The 26,829-nt window shown below is 35.7% G+C and overlaps 1 protein-coding gene across 1 annotated transcript in view; it reads right to left on the bottom strand.

Annotated features, from left to right (window-relative positions):
• LOC121725563 (lachesin-like) overlaps positions 1-26,829 on the bottom strand; it is a 103,607-nt gene that overhangs the window by 44,134 nt on the left and 32,644 nt on the right. Inside the window, exons 2-4 of the mRNA XM_042112576.1 lie at positions 16,244-16,324; positions 15,336-15,457; positions 5,328-5,513 (exon numbers count right to left, since the gene is read on the bottom strand). Coding sequence (XP_041968510.1) covers positions 5,328-5,513; positions 15,336-15,457; positions 16,244-16,307 — 372 coding nt within the window. The 5' untranslated portion in view covers positions 16,308-16,324. The remainder of the gene's footprint in view (positions 1-5,327; positions 5,514-15,335; positions 15,458-16,243; positions 16,325-26,829) is intronic.

Raw genomic sequence — 26,829 nt, 5'->3', positions numbered from 1 at the left:
TTAGAATAAACTATCGAACAATGCTGAACATGTGGACGAAATCCCGAGCCGCGGGTTTCGCTCGATGTTATTGCTCGATCGAGCACTAACATACGAGTACTTTATAGACGCTTTTTAGACAAGTTATGTACAAAACATACAGGCTAATTGCGGATAACAATTTTATAAGGCAAAATATTATCTCAAGAACACTCAAACTGTTGTGCAAAATCTTATATAACCACGGCAGTAATAACTGAGGGGCGAGGGCTCAAGTTCGTCGACCCAAAACGGTACTGAACTATAAAGTATCCTCGTTTACGCCCTATGAGGAGAAGATTATTAATATTGAAGTTTGTTAATAATATAGTTTCCACCTTAACACTGTTTACGTTAAGAACAACATGAGAGCGGCTTTTAAGAGACCGGGTGCCATCGAAATTATCATACATACGCTACAACGTACGTAATACCAAAATCATTTTCTCATACGAAAATATTTAACATGTTTGAGTTATTTTTCGGCTTAAAATAGTAATAATCTATTTTTGCGCAAGAACCCAGATAATTACTATTTTAAGCCGAAAAATAACTCAAACATGTTAAATATTTTCGTATGTGAAAATGATTTTGGTATTACGTATGTATAAGAAATTCGATGGCACCCGGCCCCTTAAGACTTTAAGTCTGAGATCCTTGCTATTAAATAAATTATTTATATATTCATTATTTTCCGTACATAGTAACAAAATACATAAGAAGACAAATACTTCTAGATTAAAAATATGTAGTATTTGATTTTCCTATTTTTTATATTCACGTTTGTTAGTTTCAACTTCCCACATTAATAAAATAAATATTCATGTAGTAACTATTGTTACTACTTACTATTAAAAAGTGGCTTATTATTATTGGTCTTTTCAATTTAAATTGTTACTCGTATAAATTCCATATTATGAACGTTATCTGTCTTTTCATGCTTCCAAGATGACCTGACATATTGCGGTCACCGTGGGTTACCGGACGCGGGCTATAATAGTTACAGAATATTAGGTATCCCACCAAAAACATTTTCATGTAAAAATGTTGCCAAGATGAGAACATATAGTTCGTGGTGTCAAAAAGTAGTGAGATCTCATGTAGAGCCAAGTTTCTAACGTTACAGACTTAGCCCTAAATTTAATAACCTTAATTTTACACTATAGCGGGGCAAAATATGTGATAATAATACGAGTATAATGTGTCAGCCGTACGAGAAGAATCTAAAAACTCTACACATTAGTCAAAACCGGTGGCCTGGCCATTTTAAAATAAAAGTTTGTAAGTACAACAGAAAAGTATATATTAAGTTCAAAGCCGCATGACGAATAACAAAATGGCCAAGAATGAATAGGTTGCACCAACTAACTTTAACTATAACTATAACTTTAACTACAATGCAAAATGTCAAATCTTTGGTTAAAGTTAAAAATGGACGCCATCAAGACGCCATATTTAACCATAACCATAGAGCTCGACAAGGTTTTAAATGCACGTGGCGAAAAAAGGAACTAACGCTGTCATCATACAAAAACGCCATTTTTGACAGTTCTCCTTTAACAGCAGGGGGCGCTGTTGCTGACCCACGTTCATTTATAACCTTGTTGGATCAGCTGTCATCTGTCAATGTCCCCGGTCAAAGTTAAGGTTAAAGTTAAATTTAGCCATAACTATATAGTTAACTTTAACCTTAACTTTAACTTTAACCACGCCTCTGGTGCAACCCAATCTAAGAGTGAGTTGCACCAACTTACTTTTAACTTTAACTAGGTAGTTAAAGTTAAAGTAAGTTGGTTTTTTATAGGTATAAAAATGTCAAATGAACTGTCAAATCCCTTGTTAAAGTCAATAATGGACCTAATATTTGACGATAACCTTAACTTTAGCTAATAACAGCTATAACGCCTCTGGTGCAACCCACCCTAATTCGTTTCCAAAGAAAATAATTTCATTCATACATTGACCTTATAAACGAGAATTACATGATACATCTACTGAGTGTCAAACAATCCAACTCGTTAATCTCACGAAATCTAACCACGGTGAGGGGGGAGGGATCAGTAAATTTGTAAAAACACCTCACGTGATTTGTGGACGCCTCCTTGCTACTTAGCAACAAATACTAAAAACAAAATAAATTGAATTTTTTGGGGGGCTTTCATACAACAAACGTGATTTTTTTGCTATTTTTTTCTATTGATAATAATAGATGTCGCTGCTGGTCGTCAACATCGCGATATAGCTAGCACGGATAGTTTCATATACTTGTTAATGTACTCTGGTCAATAAGAGTTGTGAGTCTAAGAGATTTCAATTTTCACCTATCCACATCGCACTGTTGTTTGACGCGAAGATGTTTGATATAGCCGTTTAACTTTTAGGTGTAGGTTTCATAATTATTTGAACTAACCGATGTAAGACGTTGTTAACAACCTAAAAATTAAATATTCGCAAAGAATTATTGCTGAGGGCTAAGACTATGACTATACTTTGAAGTGTTTGAACTTACTCGTACATATTTTTAAGACGATTTAAGGTCTAGAGTCTACAAAGTGAAGTAATTACGAATATAATATTATAATAATCCATACTAATATTATAAATGCGAAAGTGTGTCTGTCTGTCTGTTACCTCTTCACGCCCAAACCGCTGAACCGATTTTGCTGAAATTTGGTATGGAGATACTTTGAGACCCGGGAAAGGACATAGGATACTTTTTATCCCAGAAAAATGTACGGTTCCTGCGCGATAAACTGATTTTGGCGCAACGGAGTTGCGGGCGTCATCTAGTATAATATAATATTATTTATAAAGTGTTACAGAATGATTCTGTACCTACTTAATAAAAATTACCACATGCGTTTTTATGAAATTAAGGTGCAAACGAGGATGTACACTCACAATATTATAAAAGTTGCAAGTGTCTTGTCAGGATCGGTTAAATATAAAATTAGCTGACAAACGAGCAACAGGTCACCTGATGGAAAGTAACTATCGTCGCAGAGTTGCCGGCGTTTTAGAGAGAAAAGTTATTTTTCCCTTTTTAGAGTTCCGTACCCAAAGGGTAAAAACGGGACCCTATTACTAAGACTTCAATGTCTGTCCGTCTGTCTGTCTGTGTGTCTCCAGGCTGTAACTCAAGAACCGCATAGCTAGATTTCTGAAATTTTCACAGATTATGTATATCTGTTGCCGCTATAACAAAAAATACTAAAACCAAAAGAAAATTAATATTTAACGGGGGCTCCCATACAAGAAACGTGTTTTTTTTTTAATATTTTTTGCTCGATATCAATAACTGCAACACATAGGCACTAGTAATATTGACGAAATACTCAGTTATATTTGTACTTTAATAATCAATAATAAAATTTGAATAAATTAAATAATTAAGTGTGGCTCCCATACAAAAAAGTAAAATTTTTTAGCCTATTTTTGCTAGATTGAGGTACTGAACCATTTGTGCGCGAGTTTAACTCACACTTGGCCGATTTTTTATGAAATTGGGGGACAAACAAGCAGTCGGGCCACCTGACGGAAAGCAACTGCCGTCGTCCATGCGATCCATGGACACTGTCACATTAGAAGAGTTGCAAGTACATTTTCACCCTTTTTATGAAGGAATAGGCTAAGGGAATAAGTAGAAGAGAACAGGGATAGGGAATAAGGTATAGTTCAGTTGGGCTTCCGGTCTCCGCTTAACTCGCTAGAAGAAACATAGCACAAGCGCTGTTTTACACCGGTTTTCTGTGAGTCTGTGGTCTCACATGGCTAACACGTATTTTTTTTTTTGGCACAAGATGTATTATATACTCTATTTTTAATTTTGTATCCAGCACAAGAAACGGGGGTATCCCATACTAACATCCCCCCTCTATATCAAGGGGACGGGATAGGTTAGGTTGGGTTTGATAATTTTTTGTTGTTTCTGTACTAATAGTATGCTACATACCAAATTTCAGCTTTCTCAGACTTCAGGAAGTACCCTAACAATTTTGATGATCGGTGAGTCAGTGCCAGAAATGTGGATTTTTGGACAACTGTAAAATCTAAAGTATAATAGTAACAATATTCAAACTTTGCGCATTTAATTATTATACTCATGCCATTATATCTGCAATATTTCAACTATCTGGCATTATCCGAACCAAAGTTACGAGGGTGCAAAAATACGACGAAACGTTTCGAGAAAAGGTAGGTAGTGCCCGTAGGCGCTTCGCTTGGCTCGTCTTGGCACTCCCGTGCACCCAGATTAGGTGCAATAATATTATTATTATTTCATAGGGTTTTTATTGTGTTTTTCTTCTTAGTCACATATAGTAGAGGACGGGAGGGTGCTATTTTTGTAATCACTCGAGCGTCATGGAGACTTAGTAGGTTTTGTACATTAAAAAAACTGATTAAAAAATAATAAGAGCGTTTTTTATTTTAGTAGTGGGTTCAGAAACTGCAGCCATTTTAAAGTTTTGAAAAAGAAAATATATTCAGAAAATTGCTTATAAAGTCAGTTATAAATATATTTTAGACAGCAAGGACTAAATCATTTAGTTTAGTGCAAAATAAAATATCTGCGAAGCTTAGTTAGGAAAATATGAAGCTTTACTTTTTTATATATTAAAATGTACCTACAGGCTTACCAAACCTTTGAATCGTCAGTGCTTTATATGGAAGCTTCTTTGGGGTATACTAAACATCCAGTATCTTAATCTGACATATCAATGACATTTCAATGTAAAAAAAATTAACCCATCACATGAGAAATCTGATTTCTATACCATGATAACTAGACACATGTGGGAAGCCTATACAAGCTTAATCTGACACGCTGGAGCTTCTCCCGAAATCCCCTCTTCCCCTCCCCAAGTAATAATATTTATTGTAAAAGACTAACCCTATTGTACAAAGAAATCTGTGAGAAACTAAAATTTTAAGTAAGTTGGATGCAAAAATTACGAATTTACTATAATTTCCTTATTTCCAAGAAATAGCAGTTTTACAGAAATTAGCATTTTGTAGAGTACACAAATTAGCATGTTGAGAGGTGTCAAGTGACACCCGGATAGAACGAAGTTCCAGTTTATTATTTACTATGTACAAAAAACCTGTATACACTAAAAAACGTCGCTACACTACACTGTTCAATGCGAGAGAGAGAGATACAGATACATATTGCACTACCGCACGGCTTACAACTATATAATTTTTGCTATAGTTGTAAACCGTGCTAACTTTTCCTCTCATTTTTTTCTGTGTAGCCTCCTTTCGCAACGCGCGATAAGGAACTTCGTTCCAAAATATGACCAACTAACCTGACTCTTCATGGGGTCTGTGTTGACCTGACACATGTATGTACCGGAGTCGTTGGCCTGGACGTTGCTGACGTGCAGCTTCCACGTGTTGTGGTTGTTGTAGGTCACCGACAGCCGCGGGTTGAGGGCAACCATGTTGGTGTGGATCGCGAGGATCGCCTTCGAGTCGGATTTGATCCAGGCTACCTGAAACAGATGGTTGTTAATAATAAATAGACCCGACTCCGTTGCGCCAAAATAAGTTTTATTGCACGAGAACCTTACATTTTTTTAGAATAAAAAGAATCCTATGTGCTTCCCCGGGACTCAAGGTATCTGCATACCACATTTCAGCAAAATGAGTTCAGCAGTTTTGGTATGAAGAGGTAAGAGACCGACATATAGACGTATACACTTTCACATTTATAATATTAGTATGTAATATAAAGCTGGCTTAGTTCTCCGGCCATAACTCTAACAATAGTTACATGAGACCGTCATAGCGTAGTTTTTAGTACGGTGTACAGGTGTATATTGCATTTTACTCGTATTATAGCAAAGTTCTAAACAGCTTTAAATATCAATATAGTGATTTAACCTTTTTATCCTCGTAAATAACACCTTATTGTTACTTTTATTAAATAACGTGCTTAAAGAGTTTAATAAAGTAATTATATTCATACAACCTTTAACTGCAAAAAACACATTACAGCGTAATAGAATTAACATTCATACTCGCAATCACAGAAAGTACGTAAAATACCCTTTCCCTACTGCTCATAATATAATTTCTTTAATTAATACGAGCAAAAACAAAATACTATAAGGATTGCGAGTGAAATTTCATTTTACGTCTAGGATTAATGTCATAAATTGCTGCAATTCCTCGGCGCTTCTCCAAGTTTTAATTCGTTTGTTTTGTTCATGGTGAAGACGAAACTTAATGTGGCTTAAACGTTAAATGTAAAACTGGGGATAGGTACCATCGAAGAAATTGATTCATAGGCAGTTGACGGACCTACTTCATTTGGTCGGATTATGTCAATTAGCTATGTCCACACTATGCGCTTTCGTCTTCAATTTTTTTTCGCATTCAATAATTGACTGCGTCATCGAACGCATCGCCAAATGTTATTTTTAATAACAAAGCGAAAGTTTTGGATACGGTCAGAGGGCATGCGTCGCGGGCATGCCTCACGTTCGCTGTTGACTGCGCTATACCGCATGCCCTTGACGAACAGAAAAAGGCACATTGTGGACAAAGCTATTCAATGTTAGTCATGATCGGTCGGCTAAGTTTAACATAACATAACTGAATTACCTTTTTTTTTTTTTTTTTAACGCCAAGAAATGCATTTACGCATTCCGCGGGGGATGAGGGAGATCCTGACGCGGATATGTGGGACTCACTCGAAAGCCCTACCCACTAAAACTTGGCGGTGCGCCCTCTCTTCGACGACGGAGCCACGGGTACGACACCGCGACCGCAACTCCACCAGCGGTCGTCTGCCTGGTGGTCGACAGACCCCTCTTCGGAGGGGCGATTACTCGCCCCCCAGGCTGAACAGAGGCCCCAGTGCAGGCTTGTCTAGGCCATTCCTCTCCTTTTGTCGCGATGCGCGGGAGCACGTTGCGCATCACGACTCTCGCAGGGGCTCGGTGCAATGGGTGACGGCTTCCCCTTGCCGTCACCCTGAGCTCCCGATCTATGGCGGGAGGTTGTCGCCATTGTGGGCGCAACGTCTCCGCCTGGGTCGTCTTCTAGAGTCGAGCGCCTCCCTTTCTCTCGTGCGCTCGGCCTCTTCCTTGGCAGTCATCACCTCCTCTGCGAAGTGTTCGACTGCCCTCCACTCCTCCTCACCGCACAGCATCGAGCGGATCAGTGCTGGCAGTGAGATGTCATTGCCAATGACAGCCCTGAGGGACAGCTAAATTACCTAGGTCTGCCATCTGCCTATATAATAAACTTCTCTGATAGTACAAAATATTATACAGGCTGTAACAATACAAAGTGACATTGCTTTAGGGTGTACTATATGACTCCTCATTTAGAAATTAGAGTTCACTGTGAAAAAGTTACTTTTAATTTTTATAAAAAATAATCTTATGAATTTACTCATACAAACGTCACACCATGCCGAAGTTCCGCGGCGGAAATTCAGCATTATTACGTCAGCAATGTCAAACGCATACAATATAACAATATACAATATAAAAATGTATTTTAAATCAGTGATTTAAAATACATTGCAGGCGGAATCAAGCCGAACTTCCGCCGCGGAAATTCGGCATATAGACACTAAAAGACGTCGTCTAAAAGAAGCCAAACCAGCTTTTGCGTTTGATCGAAAGGAGTAGCCTGGGGGGGGGGGGGGGGGAAGCCTTTGCCCAGCATTGGGGACATCATAGGTAACGCCTCAAGCCCCAAACGGTCACGGGCGACCGCGATAACAAGAATTGAATAGCATTGTGTCTGGTTTTTCCACGATCGAGGTAATTATTATATTAAAAATAATTTAAAAAGTAACGCTTTTAGTGCTGCTACTTTTTAAGTGAGTAGAAAGTCGCACACAATATATATAACTTATTTTTTTAATGAAATAAGGGGGTAAACGAGCAAACGGGTCACCTGATGGAAAGCAACTTCCGTCGCCCATGGACACTCGCAACATCAGAAGAGTTGCCAGACTTTTAAGAGGGAATAGGGGAGGGTAAGGAAGGGAATAGGGAAGGGTAGGGAAGTGAATAAAGCAAGCGCAAGCGCTATTTCACGCCGGTTTTCTGTGAGCCCGTGGTATTTCTCCGGTCGAGCCGGCCCATTCGCGCCGAATCATGGCTCTACCACGTAAAAATTACTATTATCACTTCGTTTCATTTAACTGTCAAATTGTTGAGCTTTACCGGAGAATGTTGCTAAACATTTTTCATGTGACATCTCGCTTTGTTGCGGCGGGCTAACAAATTAGTAACAATTTCAATGTTTGCACTTCCTAGGGCAGCTTAGAACTCTTCAACAATAAAATTTCCTTGTGTTGTGTCGTTTTATTTAAAGATAATCATCAAGTGTTTTTATAAGTTTAGCACACGCTTAAGATTATTTTATTGAAATTTAAGATTTTTTTATATTATAAATGAGAAAATTTGTCTGTACGCGTGTGTGTTCTTTCTCAGGCTTAGCTACGAGTAAGTAAGACTCTGGATTGACATTGGCTACCTTTTCCCGACAACATATTATGTTGTGACCTGACCTTCCAGAAACAGTAAAGCTCAATTTCATAGCTTATATTCTTCGCGCGCTCAACGGCTGCCAGACACCCTTAAACTTTCTTAAAGTATTAGACTTTGAGGGTGTCTAGCAGAGGGAAGTAACTGTCAAAAATGTCTGACACTGGAAGACGAGATTCCTCCACTTACCGCGAAGAATTCAACCGCGAAGAAACGGAGGAAGCTCTGGCTCTTGGTCACAATAATTATGATACCGACGTGCAGGGTGATAGCACTCGGGTTATTAACTTTTTATGAATTCGTTTACCGCGTGGGAACCGTACATTTTCCGGGATAAAAAGTGTCCTATGTCCTTTCCGGGGACTCAAAGTATCTCCATACCGAATTTCAGCAAAACCGGTTCAGCGGTTTTGGCGTGAAGAGGAAAAGACAGATATATTTTCTCATTTATAACATTAGTATGGAGTTAGTCTTTTGCTTAATACCACTACAGCTATCAAATATATCCTATATTGTAACCTAGGTAATTCTGTGCAAACACTATTCCGCCTTCCTGGTATTGACAGTTAGCATTAATGTTATTTAGCATGACGCTGATATATTTGTATGATTTAGGACCGCAATATTCAAACTAGATGTATCTACCTGACATATGTGTATATTATGCAAATTTTGGATTATACACTACAGTTATGTATGGACACTAAAAATGTATAGTTTATCGTTGATAAATAAATGAGAAAAACTATTACAAACCATAAAATAAAAGTAGGTAGTGAAAATTACTGAAAATCATCCATCAGAACAATTATACCTATATACCAACAAGCAATTACAGAATCTTGCAGTAGTTTTTCGGACACTAGAACATTGCTCGGTCTAACGAAAGAAAAACATTGACATAGCACTAACTGGCACTAATTAGGTTGTCCTTGTCGTAATATGGTTATAGTACGGGAGCCCTAGAACAATTTTTTTTTATTACTATCAAGCAACATTTATATTTGTGAAAAATCTCGAAAGTGGTAGCTAACAGATATAGAAAGGATTTCATACTTGGTGGACAACAAAACTTGTTTGACTACAGCTGAACCCTAAAACGAGATGTGTATCATATTATAATTAAAAATCTTAAATATAAGTATGTACTATATACTATATGTAGTATGTACTATATAGCCTACTATATACAGTGTGTAACAAAAATAAGTGATAATACTTTAGGGTGTGTTCCTTGTAGACAGTTCACTGTGAAAGTAGCAGCGCTAAAAGACGAATTTTTTTTTCACTTTTGTATGGGCAAGGGCCCGAGCGTCACGAGTTTCCCGATACAAAAGTGGAAAAAAAATTGGTCTTTGAGCGCTACAACGAACACGTACACACCCTAAAGTATTATCACTTATTTTTGTTACACCAGGTAGAATAAAAGTATTAAATTTATTTCCGTTTTCTGGTACCCGTAACACAAGTCCTTCAGGTACTTAGCACGGGTCGGACTGACGTGGTGTGAAGCGTTCATAGATAACATTATGTGTTATTATTAATAAAAAAATCTTTATGATTATATTAACATACATTCACGCGGACGAAGTTACGGGCAACAGCTAGTCAATATTATATTCTAACTATAGAATAAATTCTATTACAAAATACTTTTCTAAAAAGTATACATTTCTTTCTTAATAGAAGGTCTAAATGGAAGGACGTTTAGTGTACAATGAAACAGATAAATTATTTCGCATTAATAGCTTTATGACTCTGTCCCGGTGAAAAACCATGTAATTAAACAGACATGGAGTAAACTTTGCCCTTTTAAGGGCAGAATTCACATTCCATGTTACGTGAATGTCTGCAAAATAACATTTTGTGTTATGGAAAATATCACTTGAATTTTACGAGAGAGGGTACATATTATATTTATTATAGTAACATTAAGTAAAATTTAATTATACATCATCTTTAAAATTAATCAACGTGGTAGACTTATTATAATATTATATCTTTTGACGAGTATATTTATTCTATACTTATTTATTCTCTACTATTTATACGTGGGAGAGCCATGCTTCGGCACGAATGGGCCGGTTCGACCGGAGAAAAGCCACGTTCTCACAGAAAACCGGCTTGAAACAGCGCTTGCGCTGTGTTTCGCCGAGAGTGAGTGAGTTTTTCGGAGGCCCAATTCCCTTTCCTATCCTCCCATATTCCATTCTCTTCCCATCCCTACCCTCCCCTATTACCCTATTCCCTCTTAAAAGGCCGGCAACGCACCTGCAGCTCTTCTGATGCTGCGAGTGTCCATGAGCGACGGAAGTTGCTTTCCATCAGGGGGCAAACTTTTGCTCGTTTACCCCCTTATTTCATAAAAAAAAGCTCCAATATTTGATATCACATATTTAAATAATATTCTATGCAACATAAAATTTATATAATGAAAATGTTCAAAAGAATACACACGTCTATACAGTCTATATATAGAACATAAGAGTAACAGTAATCTATCATCAAACATCCAAAAAGTTGCGTAGGTTGATAACAGCCTAATTGAAGTTATAATAATATTATTGCGAAAATTAGAAATTAATATTTTGCTTTTCACTTATTACAGGCTTCTGATATTATAACATTTTTAATACAATATATTCTCCGAAAGTGTCGCAAGTATTTGGAGGGTTGGAATTTTACTCTCTTCTACTTTTTAGCAAGTCCAAAATCACTTCTGTTAAATTCAAAATTTTATTTTAAACAATATCAATTTCCATAACGATTATGTTTTCTGTTTTGTGTATTATAATTAGGTATTATTTTCAAAACCAATTTTTTTACAAGGTCCTTATCTACATAATAACGTTCGATCCACATTTTATTATTATTGATTGAGAAATATTTAGTTTCTTGTTTGTCTATCAGTTAATTAGAACGTTATATTATTCAAATAAAATCAAAAAGAAAGTTTATATAATAAAATATTCACAACATATTAAAAGAGGACAGTTTATTTGATTTTCTTTCCTTTAGAACTTACGTATCTGCTAAAAGAATTTCGAGATCACCTTTCAAAAGTTTATAAAATAAAATCAAGTTAATTTCCTGTAAGAATTCTAAGTTGCGCAAAATTTTTACCTTTTTATCTGTGAGACGTTTCAACTTTAATTAAATATATTCAATATCTTTATAATAGCTTGATCGAGTTTTGAAATTTTTTTTTTCACTTTCGAAAATTTGAAATAATATAGAACGCAATTTTCATAAATATATAATACTATACCCTACGAATAATAAAAACTAACTATACCACATGATATTATTTAAATGAAATCATGTTCTATTTAAGTTTCCATTCCAATGAAAAACATTTGCAATATAAAAATAAGTCGGGTTTTCCTTCCTGAGGCTATAACTCCAGAACGCACGAATCGATTTCCACGGTTTTGCATTCTTTGGAAAGGTCTCGGGCTCCGTGAGGTCTATAGAAAAAAAAATCAGAAAAACTTCAAGAGAAAAGCAGGAAAACAGGGAAAATCATTTTATGGCAAAACAACGTTGCCGAGACAGCTTAGTTTCTTAAAATAAAAAAATACTATTTTATATAAAAAAATATAGCGTCCAAATTGAGTTCACCTGTAGCGTCTGTAGATCACGTCTTGCCGTTTGACGGAATTATTACCACAATGCAACTATTGTTCTACCTTACAACAATACCCGTATCACACAGTCTGATTACGTGGAATATAATAGGAAGCTGTTGCTATAAAGTTGGCTTTTACATGATATTAGAGACTAAAATTTATTCATACGAATTACGAATATATAAATATCATATTATTTTCATCTATATTTTGCTGATTTATTTAACGACGTAGGAATTTTTTGTTTAAAGACAAACTCCTGTTGATTATGATAGAAAATCAGTTTATAAATATCACAATATTTAAACAGGAAAACCTTAAAGATTTCCTTGAATATTTTAAAACTGAAATGTTTTGTGGTATTTGTTGTACGAAGATAAATTATTGTGAGAAACTAACAAAAGATCCGCAAATACAAAGCAATAAGAACAACGCAAAAACTGCTAATGTATCCCCGTCTTGGAGATAGTTCTATAGCTTGTATACACTTACACTGATTTAGTTTTTACAATTAAATCTGGAAGGCGAGCAAAATGCCCGCTTGAAACCGAGTCTTAATGTCTAATTTTTTGCAACAACTATGACAATACTTAGCTGATTTTATAGAAGTTTTCAGTAGTTTTATATATTCAGTAGATTTAATCTTTATTAGATACTAAGATTTTATTTATTAGTAACAAAGTAAATTATTATCATAATAATATTATCTTAGTCATTAATTATTGTTATATTAGGGGGCATCCACAAATTACGTGAGGTGTTTTTTTGAGTTTTTTTTAACCCCCCTTACCCCCTGGTGACATTTCGTGAGATTTTATTCAACCTCCCCCCACAAATCTCACGTGAGACTTTTCAAAATGTGGGTTTCTTACATAAACGTTTGGTTTAACAGTCAGTAGATTTTATTTCGAACGAATTTGTGAATGATCTTAATCATATTATTATAACGATTACGCTTACGATTAAATCTTAAGCATACGTACAATCTGGATGAAATGGACCAAAATAGTATTATTTTGTTGAGAAAAAAATTACGTGAGATTTGCCGAGACCCCCCCTCTCCCCAACGTGAGATTAGATGAGATTTGACTCAACCCCCTCCCCCCTCTAAACACCTCACGTAATTTGTGGACGACCCTTTATTAGATTTACTTCGTTAATGAATAAATCATAATTTTTATTAATATTTTGTAAGACAAAAATTTAAATTATTTTTATTACTACATCCAACGAGGATTCACATCATGAAATCTGCAGTTGTCTCTCAGATACGGTAAGGTGTTCAAACATTTTCCCTTCGAATACCATATTATTATACATTGTTACGTAAATATGGGCTCGGATTCAAACCCGTGATAAGTCAAATGCGGTATTTAACCACCGCGTCTGATAAGCTCAAAATATATGGGTCGACTGGAAAAATATGGATAAAATCAAACAAAGAGTTAAATTCGTCGGAACCGTTCGGATATTTTTTGAAATTCTACAAAGGTAATGAATTGTAAATACAATTATTCCCTTTTTGTTGGAATTACTTCGGGAAGTTTTATTCGTACGAGAGACGTTTATATTCTTAATAATAGGTACTAATTGACAATTACTTACATATTTAATGGCGCAAAACAAAACAGCCCCCTTAGACAAAGTATATTTCGTTAAAAACGATGACGAAATTCGTTATCAAAATGTATGCGGTTTGACATAAGTAATCGCTAAATGACATTTCGCTTGCGAAGACTAATGTCATTGTCAACATTTTGATAACGAATTTCGTCATTGTTTTTAAAGAAAGGGACTTTGGCTACAGCCCCAGGCCGACTGGCCGTAAGTCGATACCGTCAATAGATTTAGGCTCGCCGCATACACACGATTTCCTAATATGGAATTATGATTTGGAATTATATGAGAATGTTCGTTTTTTTTTTCACGCGAGAACGCGAATCTTGAAATGTACGTGATTAAATTCCTTCCGTTCTGAAAAAAGCGAACGTGTGCCAGTTAACGTGTTTTCTGCTGATTCTATGCTTTCGTATTTCCGAATACGGAAAACGAAAACCGTATGCGGCCAGTGCAGCCTTAAATATTATATGATTGATCAGGTAAGGGCTTAACATTTTTCAAGCAATATTTTATTGAAACCGTACAATTTTTATTCGATATTTTATCATTATTTCATCAGATACCTGCGCTAGATTATTGTCTAAGAAGCAGCACAAGAGCAAACACAGTAGTAATTTTTGCATTTTATTTTAAAAAATGCATAAAGAAAAGTTCGAGTAAAGTTTTTCGAAATTTTAAATCATCTGCCATGAAAATTCAAACTTTTTCATTTAAACTTATTTCTTTGGCAAGCCATATTAAATTTTCCAAGAACTCTTGTGTATGAAAGTTGAAAAAATGCACCAAGCTATTCCAAGTGATTTTAAAACTGCGTTTATTTTAAAACACAAATAAATCAAGTCACCTTCGCTTTTATTTACTTTGAATTACACTAAATGCTGCAGTCTGTTTGCATAGTGAAGTTTTGTTTAATAATAATTAAAACTTTATGAACTGGCATCGAGAAAATTGATTCCTAGGGAGTTGATGGACCTACGTCATATTTTGGTCGACTGATGTCAATTCAATGTTAGCTGCACAATAGACATAATTAAGGGGCTTATCAATTCGGCCCATCGACATGTAATATTTCCAGAACTGCCCAGTTTTCATATTTTATAACATGTTAGTCTTAGATATCAGCGTCTGAACGAATGTGCCAAATTTCAAAAGTAATATGCATGTATGTATATTGTATGTATGTTTTTATTTTTGTGTTCACACATCTCCGGAACTGCAAGTCCGATTATTGTTCAACTTAGGGAATACTGCAAGTTTCATCAAAGACAGTAGTTTTTGAAATGGGAATTTTAATGCTAGTTTATGTACTATCAGAGAAGTTGATTCCTATGCAAATCGGGGGCCTAAGTAGTTTGGTCGCGTTACGTCAAACCCAGCTGACAGATCACAATTAACATTGAATTGACATATTCGACCAAATAACGTTGCATAGGAATCAACTTCCTCGATGGTACCTACCATTTTGAAGTCGTGAATATTTTTAAAATACTATTATTGGCACTTTTATTTGACCTTTCGTGTGAAAAAAATATGTTTGTTTCATCTTTCCACTTACTCTGTAGTTAGAGAGATGGTTGACCACACATGTGAAGTGGACGTCCCTGCCCTGCGTCACAGTGTGGTTCTCCAGCGCCTGCAGAAACTCCGGTTCAGCCTCCGATTGGATTGGAAGTTCACCTGAAATGGAAATATACTTAGTTTAATTTAATTTTGATCTAAATATAGTCTGGACTATAGTGATAGCAATTTAAATGTCACTTTACACGCTGTAAAGAAATTAGATTACATATTATTATGAATTTGATATCTTTTTTTGTTAAATTTTTAAACATTTTTTGTTTTTGGTTATGGCAACTTAGCAAGAGGCTCAGACCTTCTTTGGCTCTTAAAAACGATAATTTAGTTACCTATAGTCTGAAGTACATCTCTGAAGCTGAGTTTTATATCTAAATGGGCATTGTCAAAAAAAAATCACATGTACTTTTTATATTTTTTTTCGTTAAAATAAGGTATTTTAAGAATATAAATTAAATAATTTTGAAATTCATTGGCTAGTTTTTTCTCAATAAATTTTTAAAGTTCCGCTCTGACGTCATCATCGGCGGCCAATAATTGACCTCTGCAGTATGTTTTTTCCTTTCAATCTTATTTATAATGGCTGGTTCGTCAAATGCAAGTTCTCATTATGTGAAAGCTGATACGAGAAGCCTACCAAAAGTTCGAAACGTAATGTTGGTCGAATTTATTGCTAATTTAACGCCATTGAAGGTCAAACAAAGGTTAAACATATTTGTTCAAAAATATAAGTAACTAATGGGTATTTTTTTCGTTTATATACAGAAAAACGATCACTGACCTTATTCCTCGAAATGTTTTTGTAATGAGCAAAATTAAAAAAAAAATGGACAATCCCCATTGGCTATTGCTAAATTGGATTGGAATATCCTTCTTGTTTTGAATTACCTGTGACGAAGACGCTCAGGAATGTGGTCAGCCAGCAGGCCGCTTTCGTCGATGGTGAAAGCATGTGTGTCAATGATCTTTCTGAAACAAAAAACATATTTGGAATTATTATACGTAGCAACAATGGACCTCATTTTATAAATGTACGATAAGTGTAATATAATATAACAAGCAATTCTCGTCTTTAACTCAAAATATAAAATATCATCATAATTACAATTACTATAGTTGAATAAACCAATTGTCATGATATAATGTAATCGTATTATATTACATAATATTATAAAGAATCGACCTACAGATTTATTTAACGAATCAGGTGTAAAAGTAACGAAAATAAACTATCTTTATTCATTTAATTTCTTACAGTAATAATTATTTATGATATTATAGGTAAAACTGAGAACATGCTAAACCTTAATTAACATAGAAATCAACAGATTTTTTTAAGGTAAATGCATTTTAAAGTCATCTGTCTTTTTTCTTCATTTTTTAAATTAGATATTGTTTAAAACTCCCGGTAGAGTCACCTTGAGTTTAAAAAATTCTGCTTCAGATTTATTCAGCGTGAAAAAAATTCTTTGCATCGTAAAAGCGTCTATAGATAGGGATGAGCGTTTGCAATCTCTCAACTATTTCAATACTTTCAAAGTGTTTAAGGGTTAAAAGATTTAACCTCACAACTTTTTATATTTAAAAAGATGTGAGGTAAAATTTTATTTTCAATTACAACACTTAAACTTTATTGCGATGAAATGTGTTTCCAATCACATGTCGTAGCTAAATTTGTATTTTTATACTTTTTATTATTTATTCTGTGGTTAAACCACATAACGCGTGAAGGGGAAACCGATAGACAAATTATTAAAAATTCTTAGGTTGGGTTGCACCAATTAACTTTAACTGTAACTGTAACTTTAACTAAAACTACAATGCAAAATGTCAAATCTTTAGTTAAAGTTAAAAATGGACGCCATCAAGACGCCATATTTAACCATAACCAATAATCATAGAGCTCGACACGGTTTTAAATGCACGTGGCAAAAAAAGGAACTAACGCTGTCATCATACAATTTGACGACCTCTGTGGCTCAGTGGTGAGCGCGTTGGTAGCTCAACCCGGGGGTCGCGGGTTCGAATCCCGCCGACGGAACAAAAAGTTTTCAATGTTCCCGGGTCAGGATGTGTATTAAATATGTGTATGATATAATAAAAATCTTAAATATATGTATAGTATAAAAGTATTTAATATATTTCCGTTGTCTGGTACCTGTAACACAAGTCCTTTAGGTACTTAGCACGGGGCCAGACTGACGTGGTGTGAAGCGTCCATAGATATTATATTATTATTATTATACAAAAACGCAATTTTTGACAGTTTTCCTTTACCAGCAGCGCCCCCGCCCACGTTCATTTATAACCTTGTTGGACTAGCTGTCATCTGTCAATTTCTCCGGTCAAAGTTAAGGTTAAAGTTAAAGTTAATTTTAGCCTTAACTATAACCATAACTTTATCCTTAACTTTAACTTTAACCACGCCTCTGGTGCAACCCACCCTTAAGCATTTATAATATTAGAATTTATTACAATATATCCCAACCGAAAAACTTCTTTACAATGACTTTCATATTAAAAGAAAAAAAAACTAAGTAAACAAAGAGAACCACTGACTAATTTGTAAGCATTGTATAGCAAATGCTCACTGAGCTTGTTAGGCTTAATTTATTACTGTGGCCCGCGCTGTATCTTATAGGCTTAAACGATATCGCTGTACGGTAACTATACTGTATTAAAAAACTTTTTGTCCACATTAACCGTGATCGAATACAAAAAAAATACGTGTGGTAAGTACACTCAGGGACTGCCGCGGTAAAGCTATTGCGTAGCAGTTTTTATCGACTTATGCAAACATAATTATTCATTAGTATACGTCTAGTCGCACGTACATAGACACCGTGCCGACGGAGTGCCCCCCCCCACTCCAACCGGCACAGCGGTTAAGATTTTTTTCGTTACGGAATTTCTTAGATTAATATAACATTTTGTTAGTCTTGCTAAAACTGCGGCATGGCTAAAATGGTCACATTTAGCAATTCCTCTCAATCAATTCAGCAAATGAATTGTCAAAACTGTCAAACTGACAAATGTCAAATCAGTACAAAAATACAGAAATGAATTGCAAGCAGAGTTGCATTTTGCGATTTTAGAAAAATGAATCATATTATGATCATATCATGATTCTTCAAAGCGACCATCTTAGCCCCGCGGGTGAACCGATTTGGCTAATTGTAGTCTTGAAATATTTGCAGAAGTCCAGGAAAGGTTTGCATGGTTTGAGAGCAAGCTAGGTTCACCGGGCTATCTAGTAATACATACTTTACGCCTCCTTAGTATAAAAAAAACTAGGCCCTTACATCCGTTATGGATGATTTATACAGTATTTTTCAGAGCGAAGTAACCACTCCTCAAATACTATAGTGCCTGGGACAAGATTTTTAAATGTCCGTATCTATAGGCCGACTATGATAAGAGAATGCCGTATGCGCCCAAGCGCATACGGCATTCTCTTATCATAGTCGGCCTAATCCAGAGGAAAGAACTAGTCAATACGTCTGGGACCAACTATGTGCGGGTTTCCTCACGAAGTTTTCCTTCACCGTACGAGCGTCCGAATCTTACTTGAGATCAGAAAATGTCTCATAGGTACACGCCTCCACCCGGGTTGGAGAACCTGCACCCGCTTAGAGTGCGAACAAAAGGTCTACCCATTAGGCCACGGACGCTCTCAACGACGGCCTCCGTAGTATAATGGTTTGGATGATGACTGTGAAATCTGTGATCACGTGTTCGATACCTCGTTGAAACAAATAAATGTTGTTTTCAAGAGTTGAACTTGATTGGCTTAAGATTGAACTTACAGCTTGCTTATAATACTTGAAGAAATTGTTAAAAATCGGAATCGGAACCTATATTGTTACTGATCATTTTCCCTCTCCCACTGGCACATCTTCCAAAGCTCGTGGTTAATTTGATATCACTTTCAAAACCAGTTCAAAATACAATACTTGATTAAATGGCTAGTCTGGTTTGTTTTCAATTAAATCACTATCTTAATTAATTTGAATTGTGAGTGAATAAAAGTACGTAACAAGCCGTTGTCATTTATTGTAGCGTACTTACAACAGTTGCATTTCAATTAGCTCGGTGTTTAATTAAAAATTGACAAATTGAATGACTTTATACTGCTCGCCATAAAATCATTACTAGCATAAAGTCTTCTTCTACTTTATCTTTTGGCGTGTGCTTTCCTGTTTTGAGAGTTACTAGTAGTACTTGAGAGTACTGCTTCGAGTCTTCTTAGTCAGCGGGGCTAAAATGGTCGCTTTGAAGAATCATGACATGAATCATAATATGATTCATTTTTCTAAAATCGCGAAATGCAACTGTGCTTGCAATTCATTTTTGTATTTTTGTACAGATTTGACATTTGTCAGTTTGACAGTTTTGACAAATCATTTGCTGAATTGATTGAGAGGAATTGCTAAATGTGACCATTTTAGCCCCGCAGATCGTTACATAGAATGTGATAGTAATCTGTGTGTCAAATCTTATTTCATCCATTTCTACTATAGCTTAATAATAAAAATTAATTCAAACAAAAATCAATTACATAATATAAATAATAGGCCATTTGCGAGTCCGACTCGCTCACGAAGGGTTCCGTACCGTTATAAAACAAAGATATGCCAAATATTTAGTTTTTTGTATCGAAGCCCCCCTTATTTTTTATATAATTAAAAAAAATCATAAAGTTCACATATTATGTATAATCAAGGGCTTTGTGAAAATTTCAAGTGCCTGCCTATCTGTGAAAATTTCATAAGCATGGCTATAGCGATTCTTCAGATACAGCCTGGAGACAGACAGACGGACGGACAGACATCAAAGTAATAGGGTCCCGTTTTTACCCTTTGGGTACGGAATCCTAAAAACACGATTTTGTGGCGTGTATAAAACATCAAACTAGCTATACTTGCAATCCAAGTGTTCTACTTCTACACTACGGACAGTTTAAACCTCGACAATATATAACACAAAATCACCAACCGATTTATTTATATAATTTGTATGTAAACGAAAACCATTATTCGAGTGAAAGACATTAATCATTGACCACGAATCAATAACGTATCATTGGAGCCCGGAATCTGCAGGAATGAATGTGTGGGACTAACTAATTGCGACCCTATCACTATTGATGGCACAAATGTATAGGATCAGCGTGTTTATGGAACTGTTTCGGGTTTTTGACCGACGTTCATTACAGTATTTATACTGGGTACAGTTGTACTATCGGGATTTAATGGAATAGGTACGTCATGAAATAGAGTAAAGAGATGTATTTAATTTATTTAGTAAAAACTAATTTGGCCGTTGTGCATTTTTTTTGGGATGGGACATTATTCCCACTCCCTTCCATCCCAACATTTGTTCATGAATTGAATGGGCGAAGTAGAAGACACGCGAGTTTTTTTTTTTTTAGCAAAGGGGAAAGTAGACTACCAGCAAGACGTATAAAAGGAAGCAATACCCATTCTGTCTTCTACGCGGCAAAAATATAATATTCCTCATAATATTATTATAGTATTCCTCTTAAGAGGATACCACAGCGGCTAGAGAAATGAAAAAAAAGTACGTGTAATATCTATAGCTGTCTCCCTTACCTCAAGCCTATACCGCAGAACGCGATAGAGACAACTGCAGAAAATCCAGAAAATCAACGATTCGTTGTCCCCTGATTCCTTCTCCAAAACTTAACCGATTTAAGTACTTTTTTCATTAAAGATTAAAAAAAAGGCTTGAGCTGTGTTCCTATGTTTTGCTTTTTTTGTATAATTTATCCAAATCTGTTTTCTGGACGTTTAAACGCAGTGGAAAATCTGGCCATTTTTTTGGGTTTTTGAACGTTCATATCTTATTTAATAATTAAATTATGAAAAAAAAGAAAACATAGGGACATGGTATTAGTGGCAGTAGATATTCAGGAAAAAAATTATAACTCTACTAGCATTATCCAGGGAGGAAACAGGGGACAACGTTTGTATGGAAAAAATGGCGGTGTGGAATCCTCTTAATAAACTTGCTCAACGCCCTTCAGTCGACCAATCCTGGGTGTTATGTGTTTGCTGATAATAGTGGATGCGAAGAGTGTTTTTTTTTTATTTTTTACTAGCTGCCCCGGTGAACTTCGTGTCACTTTAAAACCTTCCCTGGACTTATACGAATATTTTAAGACTAAAATCAGTCCAATCCGTTCAGCCGTTTTTGAGTTTTAGCGCGACTAACACATTTGAAAATCCATTTTTATATATAAGATTTATGAAATAAGGGGGCAAACGAGCTAACGGGTCACCTGATGGAAAGCAACTTCCATCGCCCATGGACACTCGCAGCATCAGAAGAGCTGTAGGTGCGTTGCCGGCCTTTTAAGAGGGAATAGGGTAATAGGGGAGGGTAGGAAAGGGAATAGGGTAGGGGATGGGAGCATGGCTCTTTCACGTCTAAGGAGTGTAGGAGATTTGGCGAAAATAAGTATGACAGGGTTTCTTCCATAACTATTAAATTAGTGTATTTTTTATTGTGAAAATGTTATAATTTAACACGTTGGCCTTTTTAAAAAAACTAAAACATCGATTGAATTATGTTTCTCTGAGCATCGTTGATCATTCAACAATGCATAAAGGAAGAAAAATTTCTGAAAACCTTTAAAAACATTTAAATCTTTAACGAAGAATGCGAAGCCACAAGAAATGGGTATGCAGGTAGCTTCGAGAATAGTTGTGCAAGACAAGAAATTCTAGCAAATCGCGTGATTGTGGATTTTACTTTAGAAATGTAAAAAGGTGAAAACGTTTAAGTATTCGCTCGGAGAACAAAAAGAAAATTTCTAATGAGGTCTGATTGTGCATTATAATATGCGCAATCGAACTCATTTGAATACTTTTTGAGTTGAGCATATTATGTTAGAAAAGTTGCTTTTACTGTTCTTTTCGCACCTTATTACACTGACTTAAATGCAATTTTTATGACTAACTTGTCGAACCAAATAAAGTTTGGTGTAAAAATACTTTGAGCCTCGTAAGGAAGATAATAATTTTTACACGTTTTATATTAACTTCACTTGTAACTAAATATGTATGTAAGAAAAATTTGGAATCTTAATTTGACACACTTCCATGTCTTTGATTAGGATGACGCACACGCTCTGAGTTCTGATGACAATACACGACTAACTAAGAAACATCATTAACCATTTCAAATCCAATATGACGGCCTCCCCAATTTTTTTTTTATGAAATAAGGGGGCAAACGAGCAAACGGGTCACCTGATGGAAAGCAACTTCCGTCGCCCATGGACACTCGCAGCATCAGAAGAGCTGCATGTGCGTTGCCGGCCTTTTACGAGGGAATAGGGTAATAGGGGAGGGTAGGGAAGGGAAGGGAATAGGGGAGGGTAGGAAAGGGAATAGGGTAGGGGATTGGGTCTCCGGTAAACTCACTCACTCGGCGAAACCTCATGTGGCGGACAGACTATTTGAAAATAAAGGGTTTGCTGTCAGGAACAAGATAAAAAATAGTCACGTGACTTAAATCCAACACGGCGGACATCCAAGATGCTGGATTGTCTTAGTGCGTGCTAAAAGCGTTTTTTAAGTTTTTTAAACTGTTAATTATTGATTCTCCAATGTACGGTTCCCGCTTATAAACTTATATTTGTATAAGGCGCGTGTAACATCCAGGTCAAAAAAACTATAACTGAAACTCTGGCAACAAAATAGAAGAATAGAATCCAATATTTAGACCTCCCTAAGGTCTAGTGTGAGCGCTATCTCTTCACCCTAAAGACGTTAGATAGATCTAACAAAAATAAACGACAAATTTTCAGTAAAGAACAGAAGGATTCTCTAGTTCCTTTGTCTTGTATCCAGTACAAGCAGATACGATAAATTAGATGCTTTGACAACGCTTCGCTAATTTGTAACGGAAACTTTTACATAATTTATAGGGAATTTATAAAGGCTATAAATTTTTTATATCGTTTGCAAGTCCCAATTTTATAACCTAGTCAGAGACCAGAGTCAACATTGCATCGTTGTGTTACACTAGTGCTGTTACCTTTTCACGCCGATCAGCTGGGCTAGCACGGCCACCAGTAGAAACGCGAAAGTATAATAATAATAATAATAATAATAGCTCCCACACCGGTTTCGGTGACGGTGGCCGGTTGCATTGAAACCAGGCCAGCTACGCAGGAGTAATTTTATAGTGCCCAAGTGTGTGCGCAGTACACAAGAGCACTCTCTGTTCCTTTACTCTCATAACCCAGTGGGACGGAAGACCGACACGACTGGCGAGAGATCAGGCGCAGAACCGACTTTTTACATGCCCATCCGACGCATGGATCATCTTACTTGTCAGACACTGGTGATCAGCCTGCATCGTCTTAACCAAACTTGGAAATAACATGTTTCCAACGCGGGAATCGAACCCACGACCTCCGAGTCAAGAGCCGCGCTCTATACCACTAGACCACGGAGGCGTTGTCGCCTCCGTGGTTCGATCTTTTTTTTCGTTCCAAAAAATTCAATTAAAACGCCACTTTATGACAGACTATAGTCCTAAAAATTCAAATAATATCCTACTTTATGACATATATTATAGTCTGTCATAAAGTGGCATTTTAATTGAATTTTTGTGGGTCGTGATTAACCGCGGTAAAGATCGGAATGGACCTTAAGTTTATGTCCACAGTTTGCCCATACTTTCGCATTTCTACTGGTGGCCGTGCTAGCCCGGCTGATCAGGTAGGAAGACACTTTGAGACCCGGGAAAGACAAAAGGAGATCACGACATTATATCAGAATATCTTTTTGTCTTTCCCGGGTCTCAACATATACCTTTTTTAAGTAGCTTATTCAAAAAGTTACGCGACCAATTTTAAAATTCTTAAATTTTACAGATGAGACATTTAGTAGTTACTAGATGGCGTCGGCAACTCCATTGCAATTTGCAACCAAAACCAAAATTTGATTATCATTTGGCAACCGTAAATTTTTTCGGTAAAAAGTACCCTATGTTACCGGGAAAAGTCCCGGGACTCAAAGTATCTCCATACCTTTCAGCAAAATCGGTTAAGGCAAGGCTGTCTGTCAGTGCGAATATCGACGTTAAGGACATTAAAATAACATTCATATCAGCGCGCCTTGTATAGGGCGGTTACGACGCTCGCCGCGTTGTTGATAGGGCGAAATAGGAGAAAATTTTACATTTTATTTAATTTTTTTAATGACCGAATCATTTATTAAAAATCTATTCGGTTATTTTGCTAGAACTATAAAAAGGCTATCCTTTTTGTAAAAACATCATATCATTGTCATTGAAAATTACGAGATGAGATGTGATATTCAAGTTTATTTTACAGAATTACCATGCCATTTTTCAATATTCTGTTCGGTTACTTCGTTACTTTGTTTCTTTTTGTGTCTACATGAATTTTGATGTAAGAGAATTCCACATAATTTCTTCAGATTGGAAGTTTAAAAATCAGTATTTTCGAACTGGCCTCACCTTAAGCGGTTCGGGCGTGAAGAGGTAACAGACAGACATACTTAATTCGCATTTATATTATTGGTATGGACTCAGCAATAGAGCAAATTTCGCACAGGAGAAAATATTACACTTAGGGCAATTGGATTTATTCGAAGTCGATATTTTGTGTGTGTGTCATGAGGGAATCTCTTGACATGTTGCCATTCCCAAAAATTATCCTTTTTTCAGCAACCTTCCGAGATGTATTATATAAAGAAGAATAAACATAGAAACTGTATTTAAAATTTAATATAATATATTTAATGGTATATTAATGTTCAAACATTAATATACGATTAAATATATTAAATTTGTCTTTGTCATTAAAGTTATATCCGTACTAGATGACGCCCGCAACTCTGTTGAGCCAAAATTCGCGCGGGAACCGTACATTTTTCCTTCCAGGATAAAAGTATCTTACGTACTTTCCCGGGACTAAAATTATATCCATACCAAATTTCATTAAAATCGGTTCAGCGGTTTGGGCGTGAGAGGAAAGAGGTAACAGACAGACGGACACACTTTCGAATTTACAGTATTAGTATGGATATGCATGTAACATTGACATGGCCATGTTAATGATATTGTATAGAAACCAATTCGAACATAATTTAGCCAAGTTTGATGGTATCAGTATTTCATGCTGTATTACGAAACGCTCACCGTACTGTAATCAAAAGCGCTATAATTTAATCAACACTCGACTTCTCATGAATAATGATTGTTTCCTCATACCGAGTTGGGCGGGGGCGATTAAATGTTTGTACAGAAGTATTTTAAATCTAACTAAAGGTAGCAGCAGCTGGAAGGAAGGAAGGAAGGAAAAATAAAGGTGGCTCAGCAACAAGACGGTGAATTATTGGTAATAATAAAACTTTTCGGTGACGGTAACTGGTTTCATTGAATCGCTAGCTACGTAGTAATTTTATAGTGCCAAGTGTTACCTCTTCACGCCCAAATCGCTGAACCGATTTTGCTGAAATTTTGTATAGAGATAATTTGAGACTTGGGAAAGGACATAGGATACGGATACGGTTCCCGTACAGCGATCAACAAATGGCGCAACCGAGTTGCGGGCGTCATGTAGTGCATTTTATATTTCGTAGTATATATATACATCTTTTACCACCTACAATTTCAGTATTCGTCTGAATTAATACGTAAACTTTCAGATAATTTTACCTTCAAGTTTCAAGGGCTGCCCTCCGTCACTGACCATTACTCAGAACAACTCCATGTGTCACCCGCACCCTACATAGGTGACAAATTTGTTTTCACAAACAAATGCCGTTCGAGTATTGTTGAAGATTTAAATTCAGAATCCTTTTTTTTTTTCATTTTATTTTTGTTTTTTTTAAGTAGCGAATTCACTGATGTCAAGGACTTTTTGAAGCATATGAAAATGAAAGATTGCACAGTTTTAGCGTCTGTCTATTTACAAAGTAGAGTTTAAAACATTGTTATTCGAAAAGGTAATTTTGTTTTAAACAAACTTGGAAAACAAAAGGAATCTTCATAAAGTCAAAGGTTGTCTTAAAACTTTAACTTTTATGAAGTATTTTACTTCGTAAATTTAAAAATAACGAGCAAACATATTATCCAGTATGTGCATTATAAATTATTTTAACATCAGAAAATTATTGTAATATTATTAAGTAAATCTAGGACATTATAACGGTTCGCAAATAATTAAAAATCTTTAATAACTATTTTATTTTAAAAAATATAAATTGCTATTGCAAATTATTATTTTTTAACAAAAAATTGAAACCGACTTAATATTCTTAAATTAATATTCTTAAAAATATGATCTAAAAAGTATGAAATAATTCTTATTCTTCATTAGCGCCTTTTTCGAAAGTCCACTAAACCTTAACCAATTCTGTTACCTTGGAAGTCAGTTTCAATTTTTTGTTAAAAAATAATAATTTTACTCT

Source organism: Aricia agestis, chromosome 3 (genome assembly GCF_905147365.1).
Source record: "Aricia agestis chromosome 3, ilAriAges1.1, whole genome shotgun sequence".
NCBI classification, from domain to species: domain Eukaryota; kingdom Metazoa; phylum Arthropoda; class Insecta; order Lepidoptera; family Lycaenidae; genus Aricia; species Aricia agestis.
Note: the sequence above shows the minus strand (reverse complement) of the source record. Positions and strands in the feature narration are given on the sequence as shown.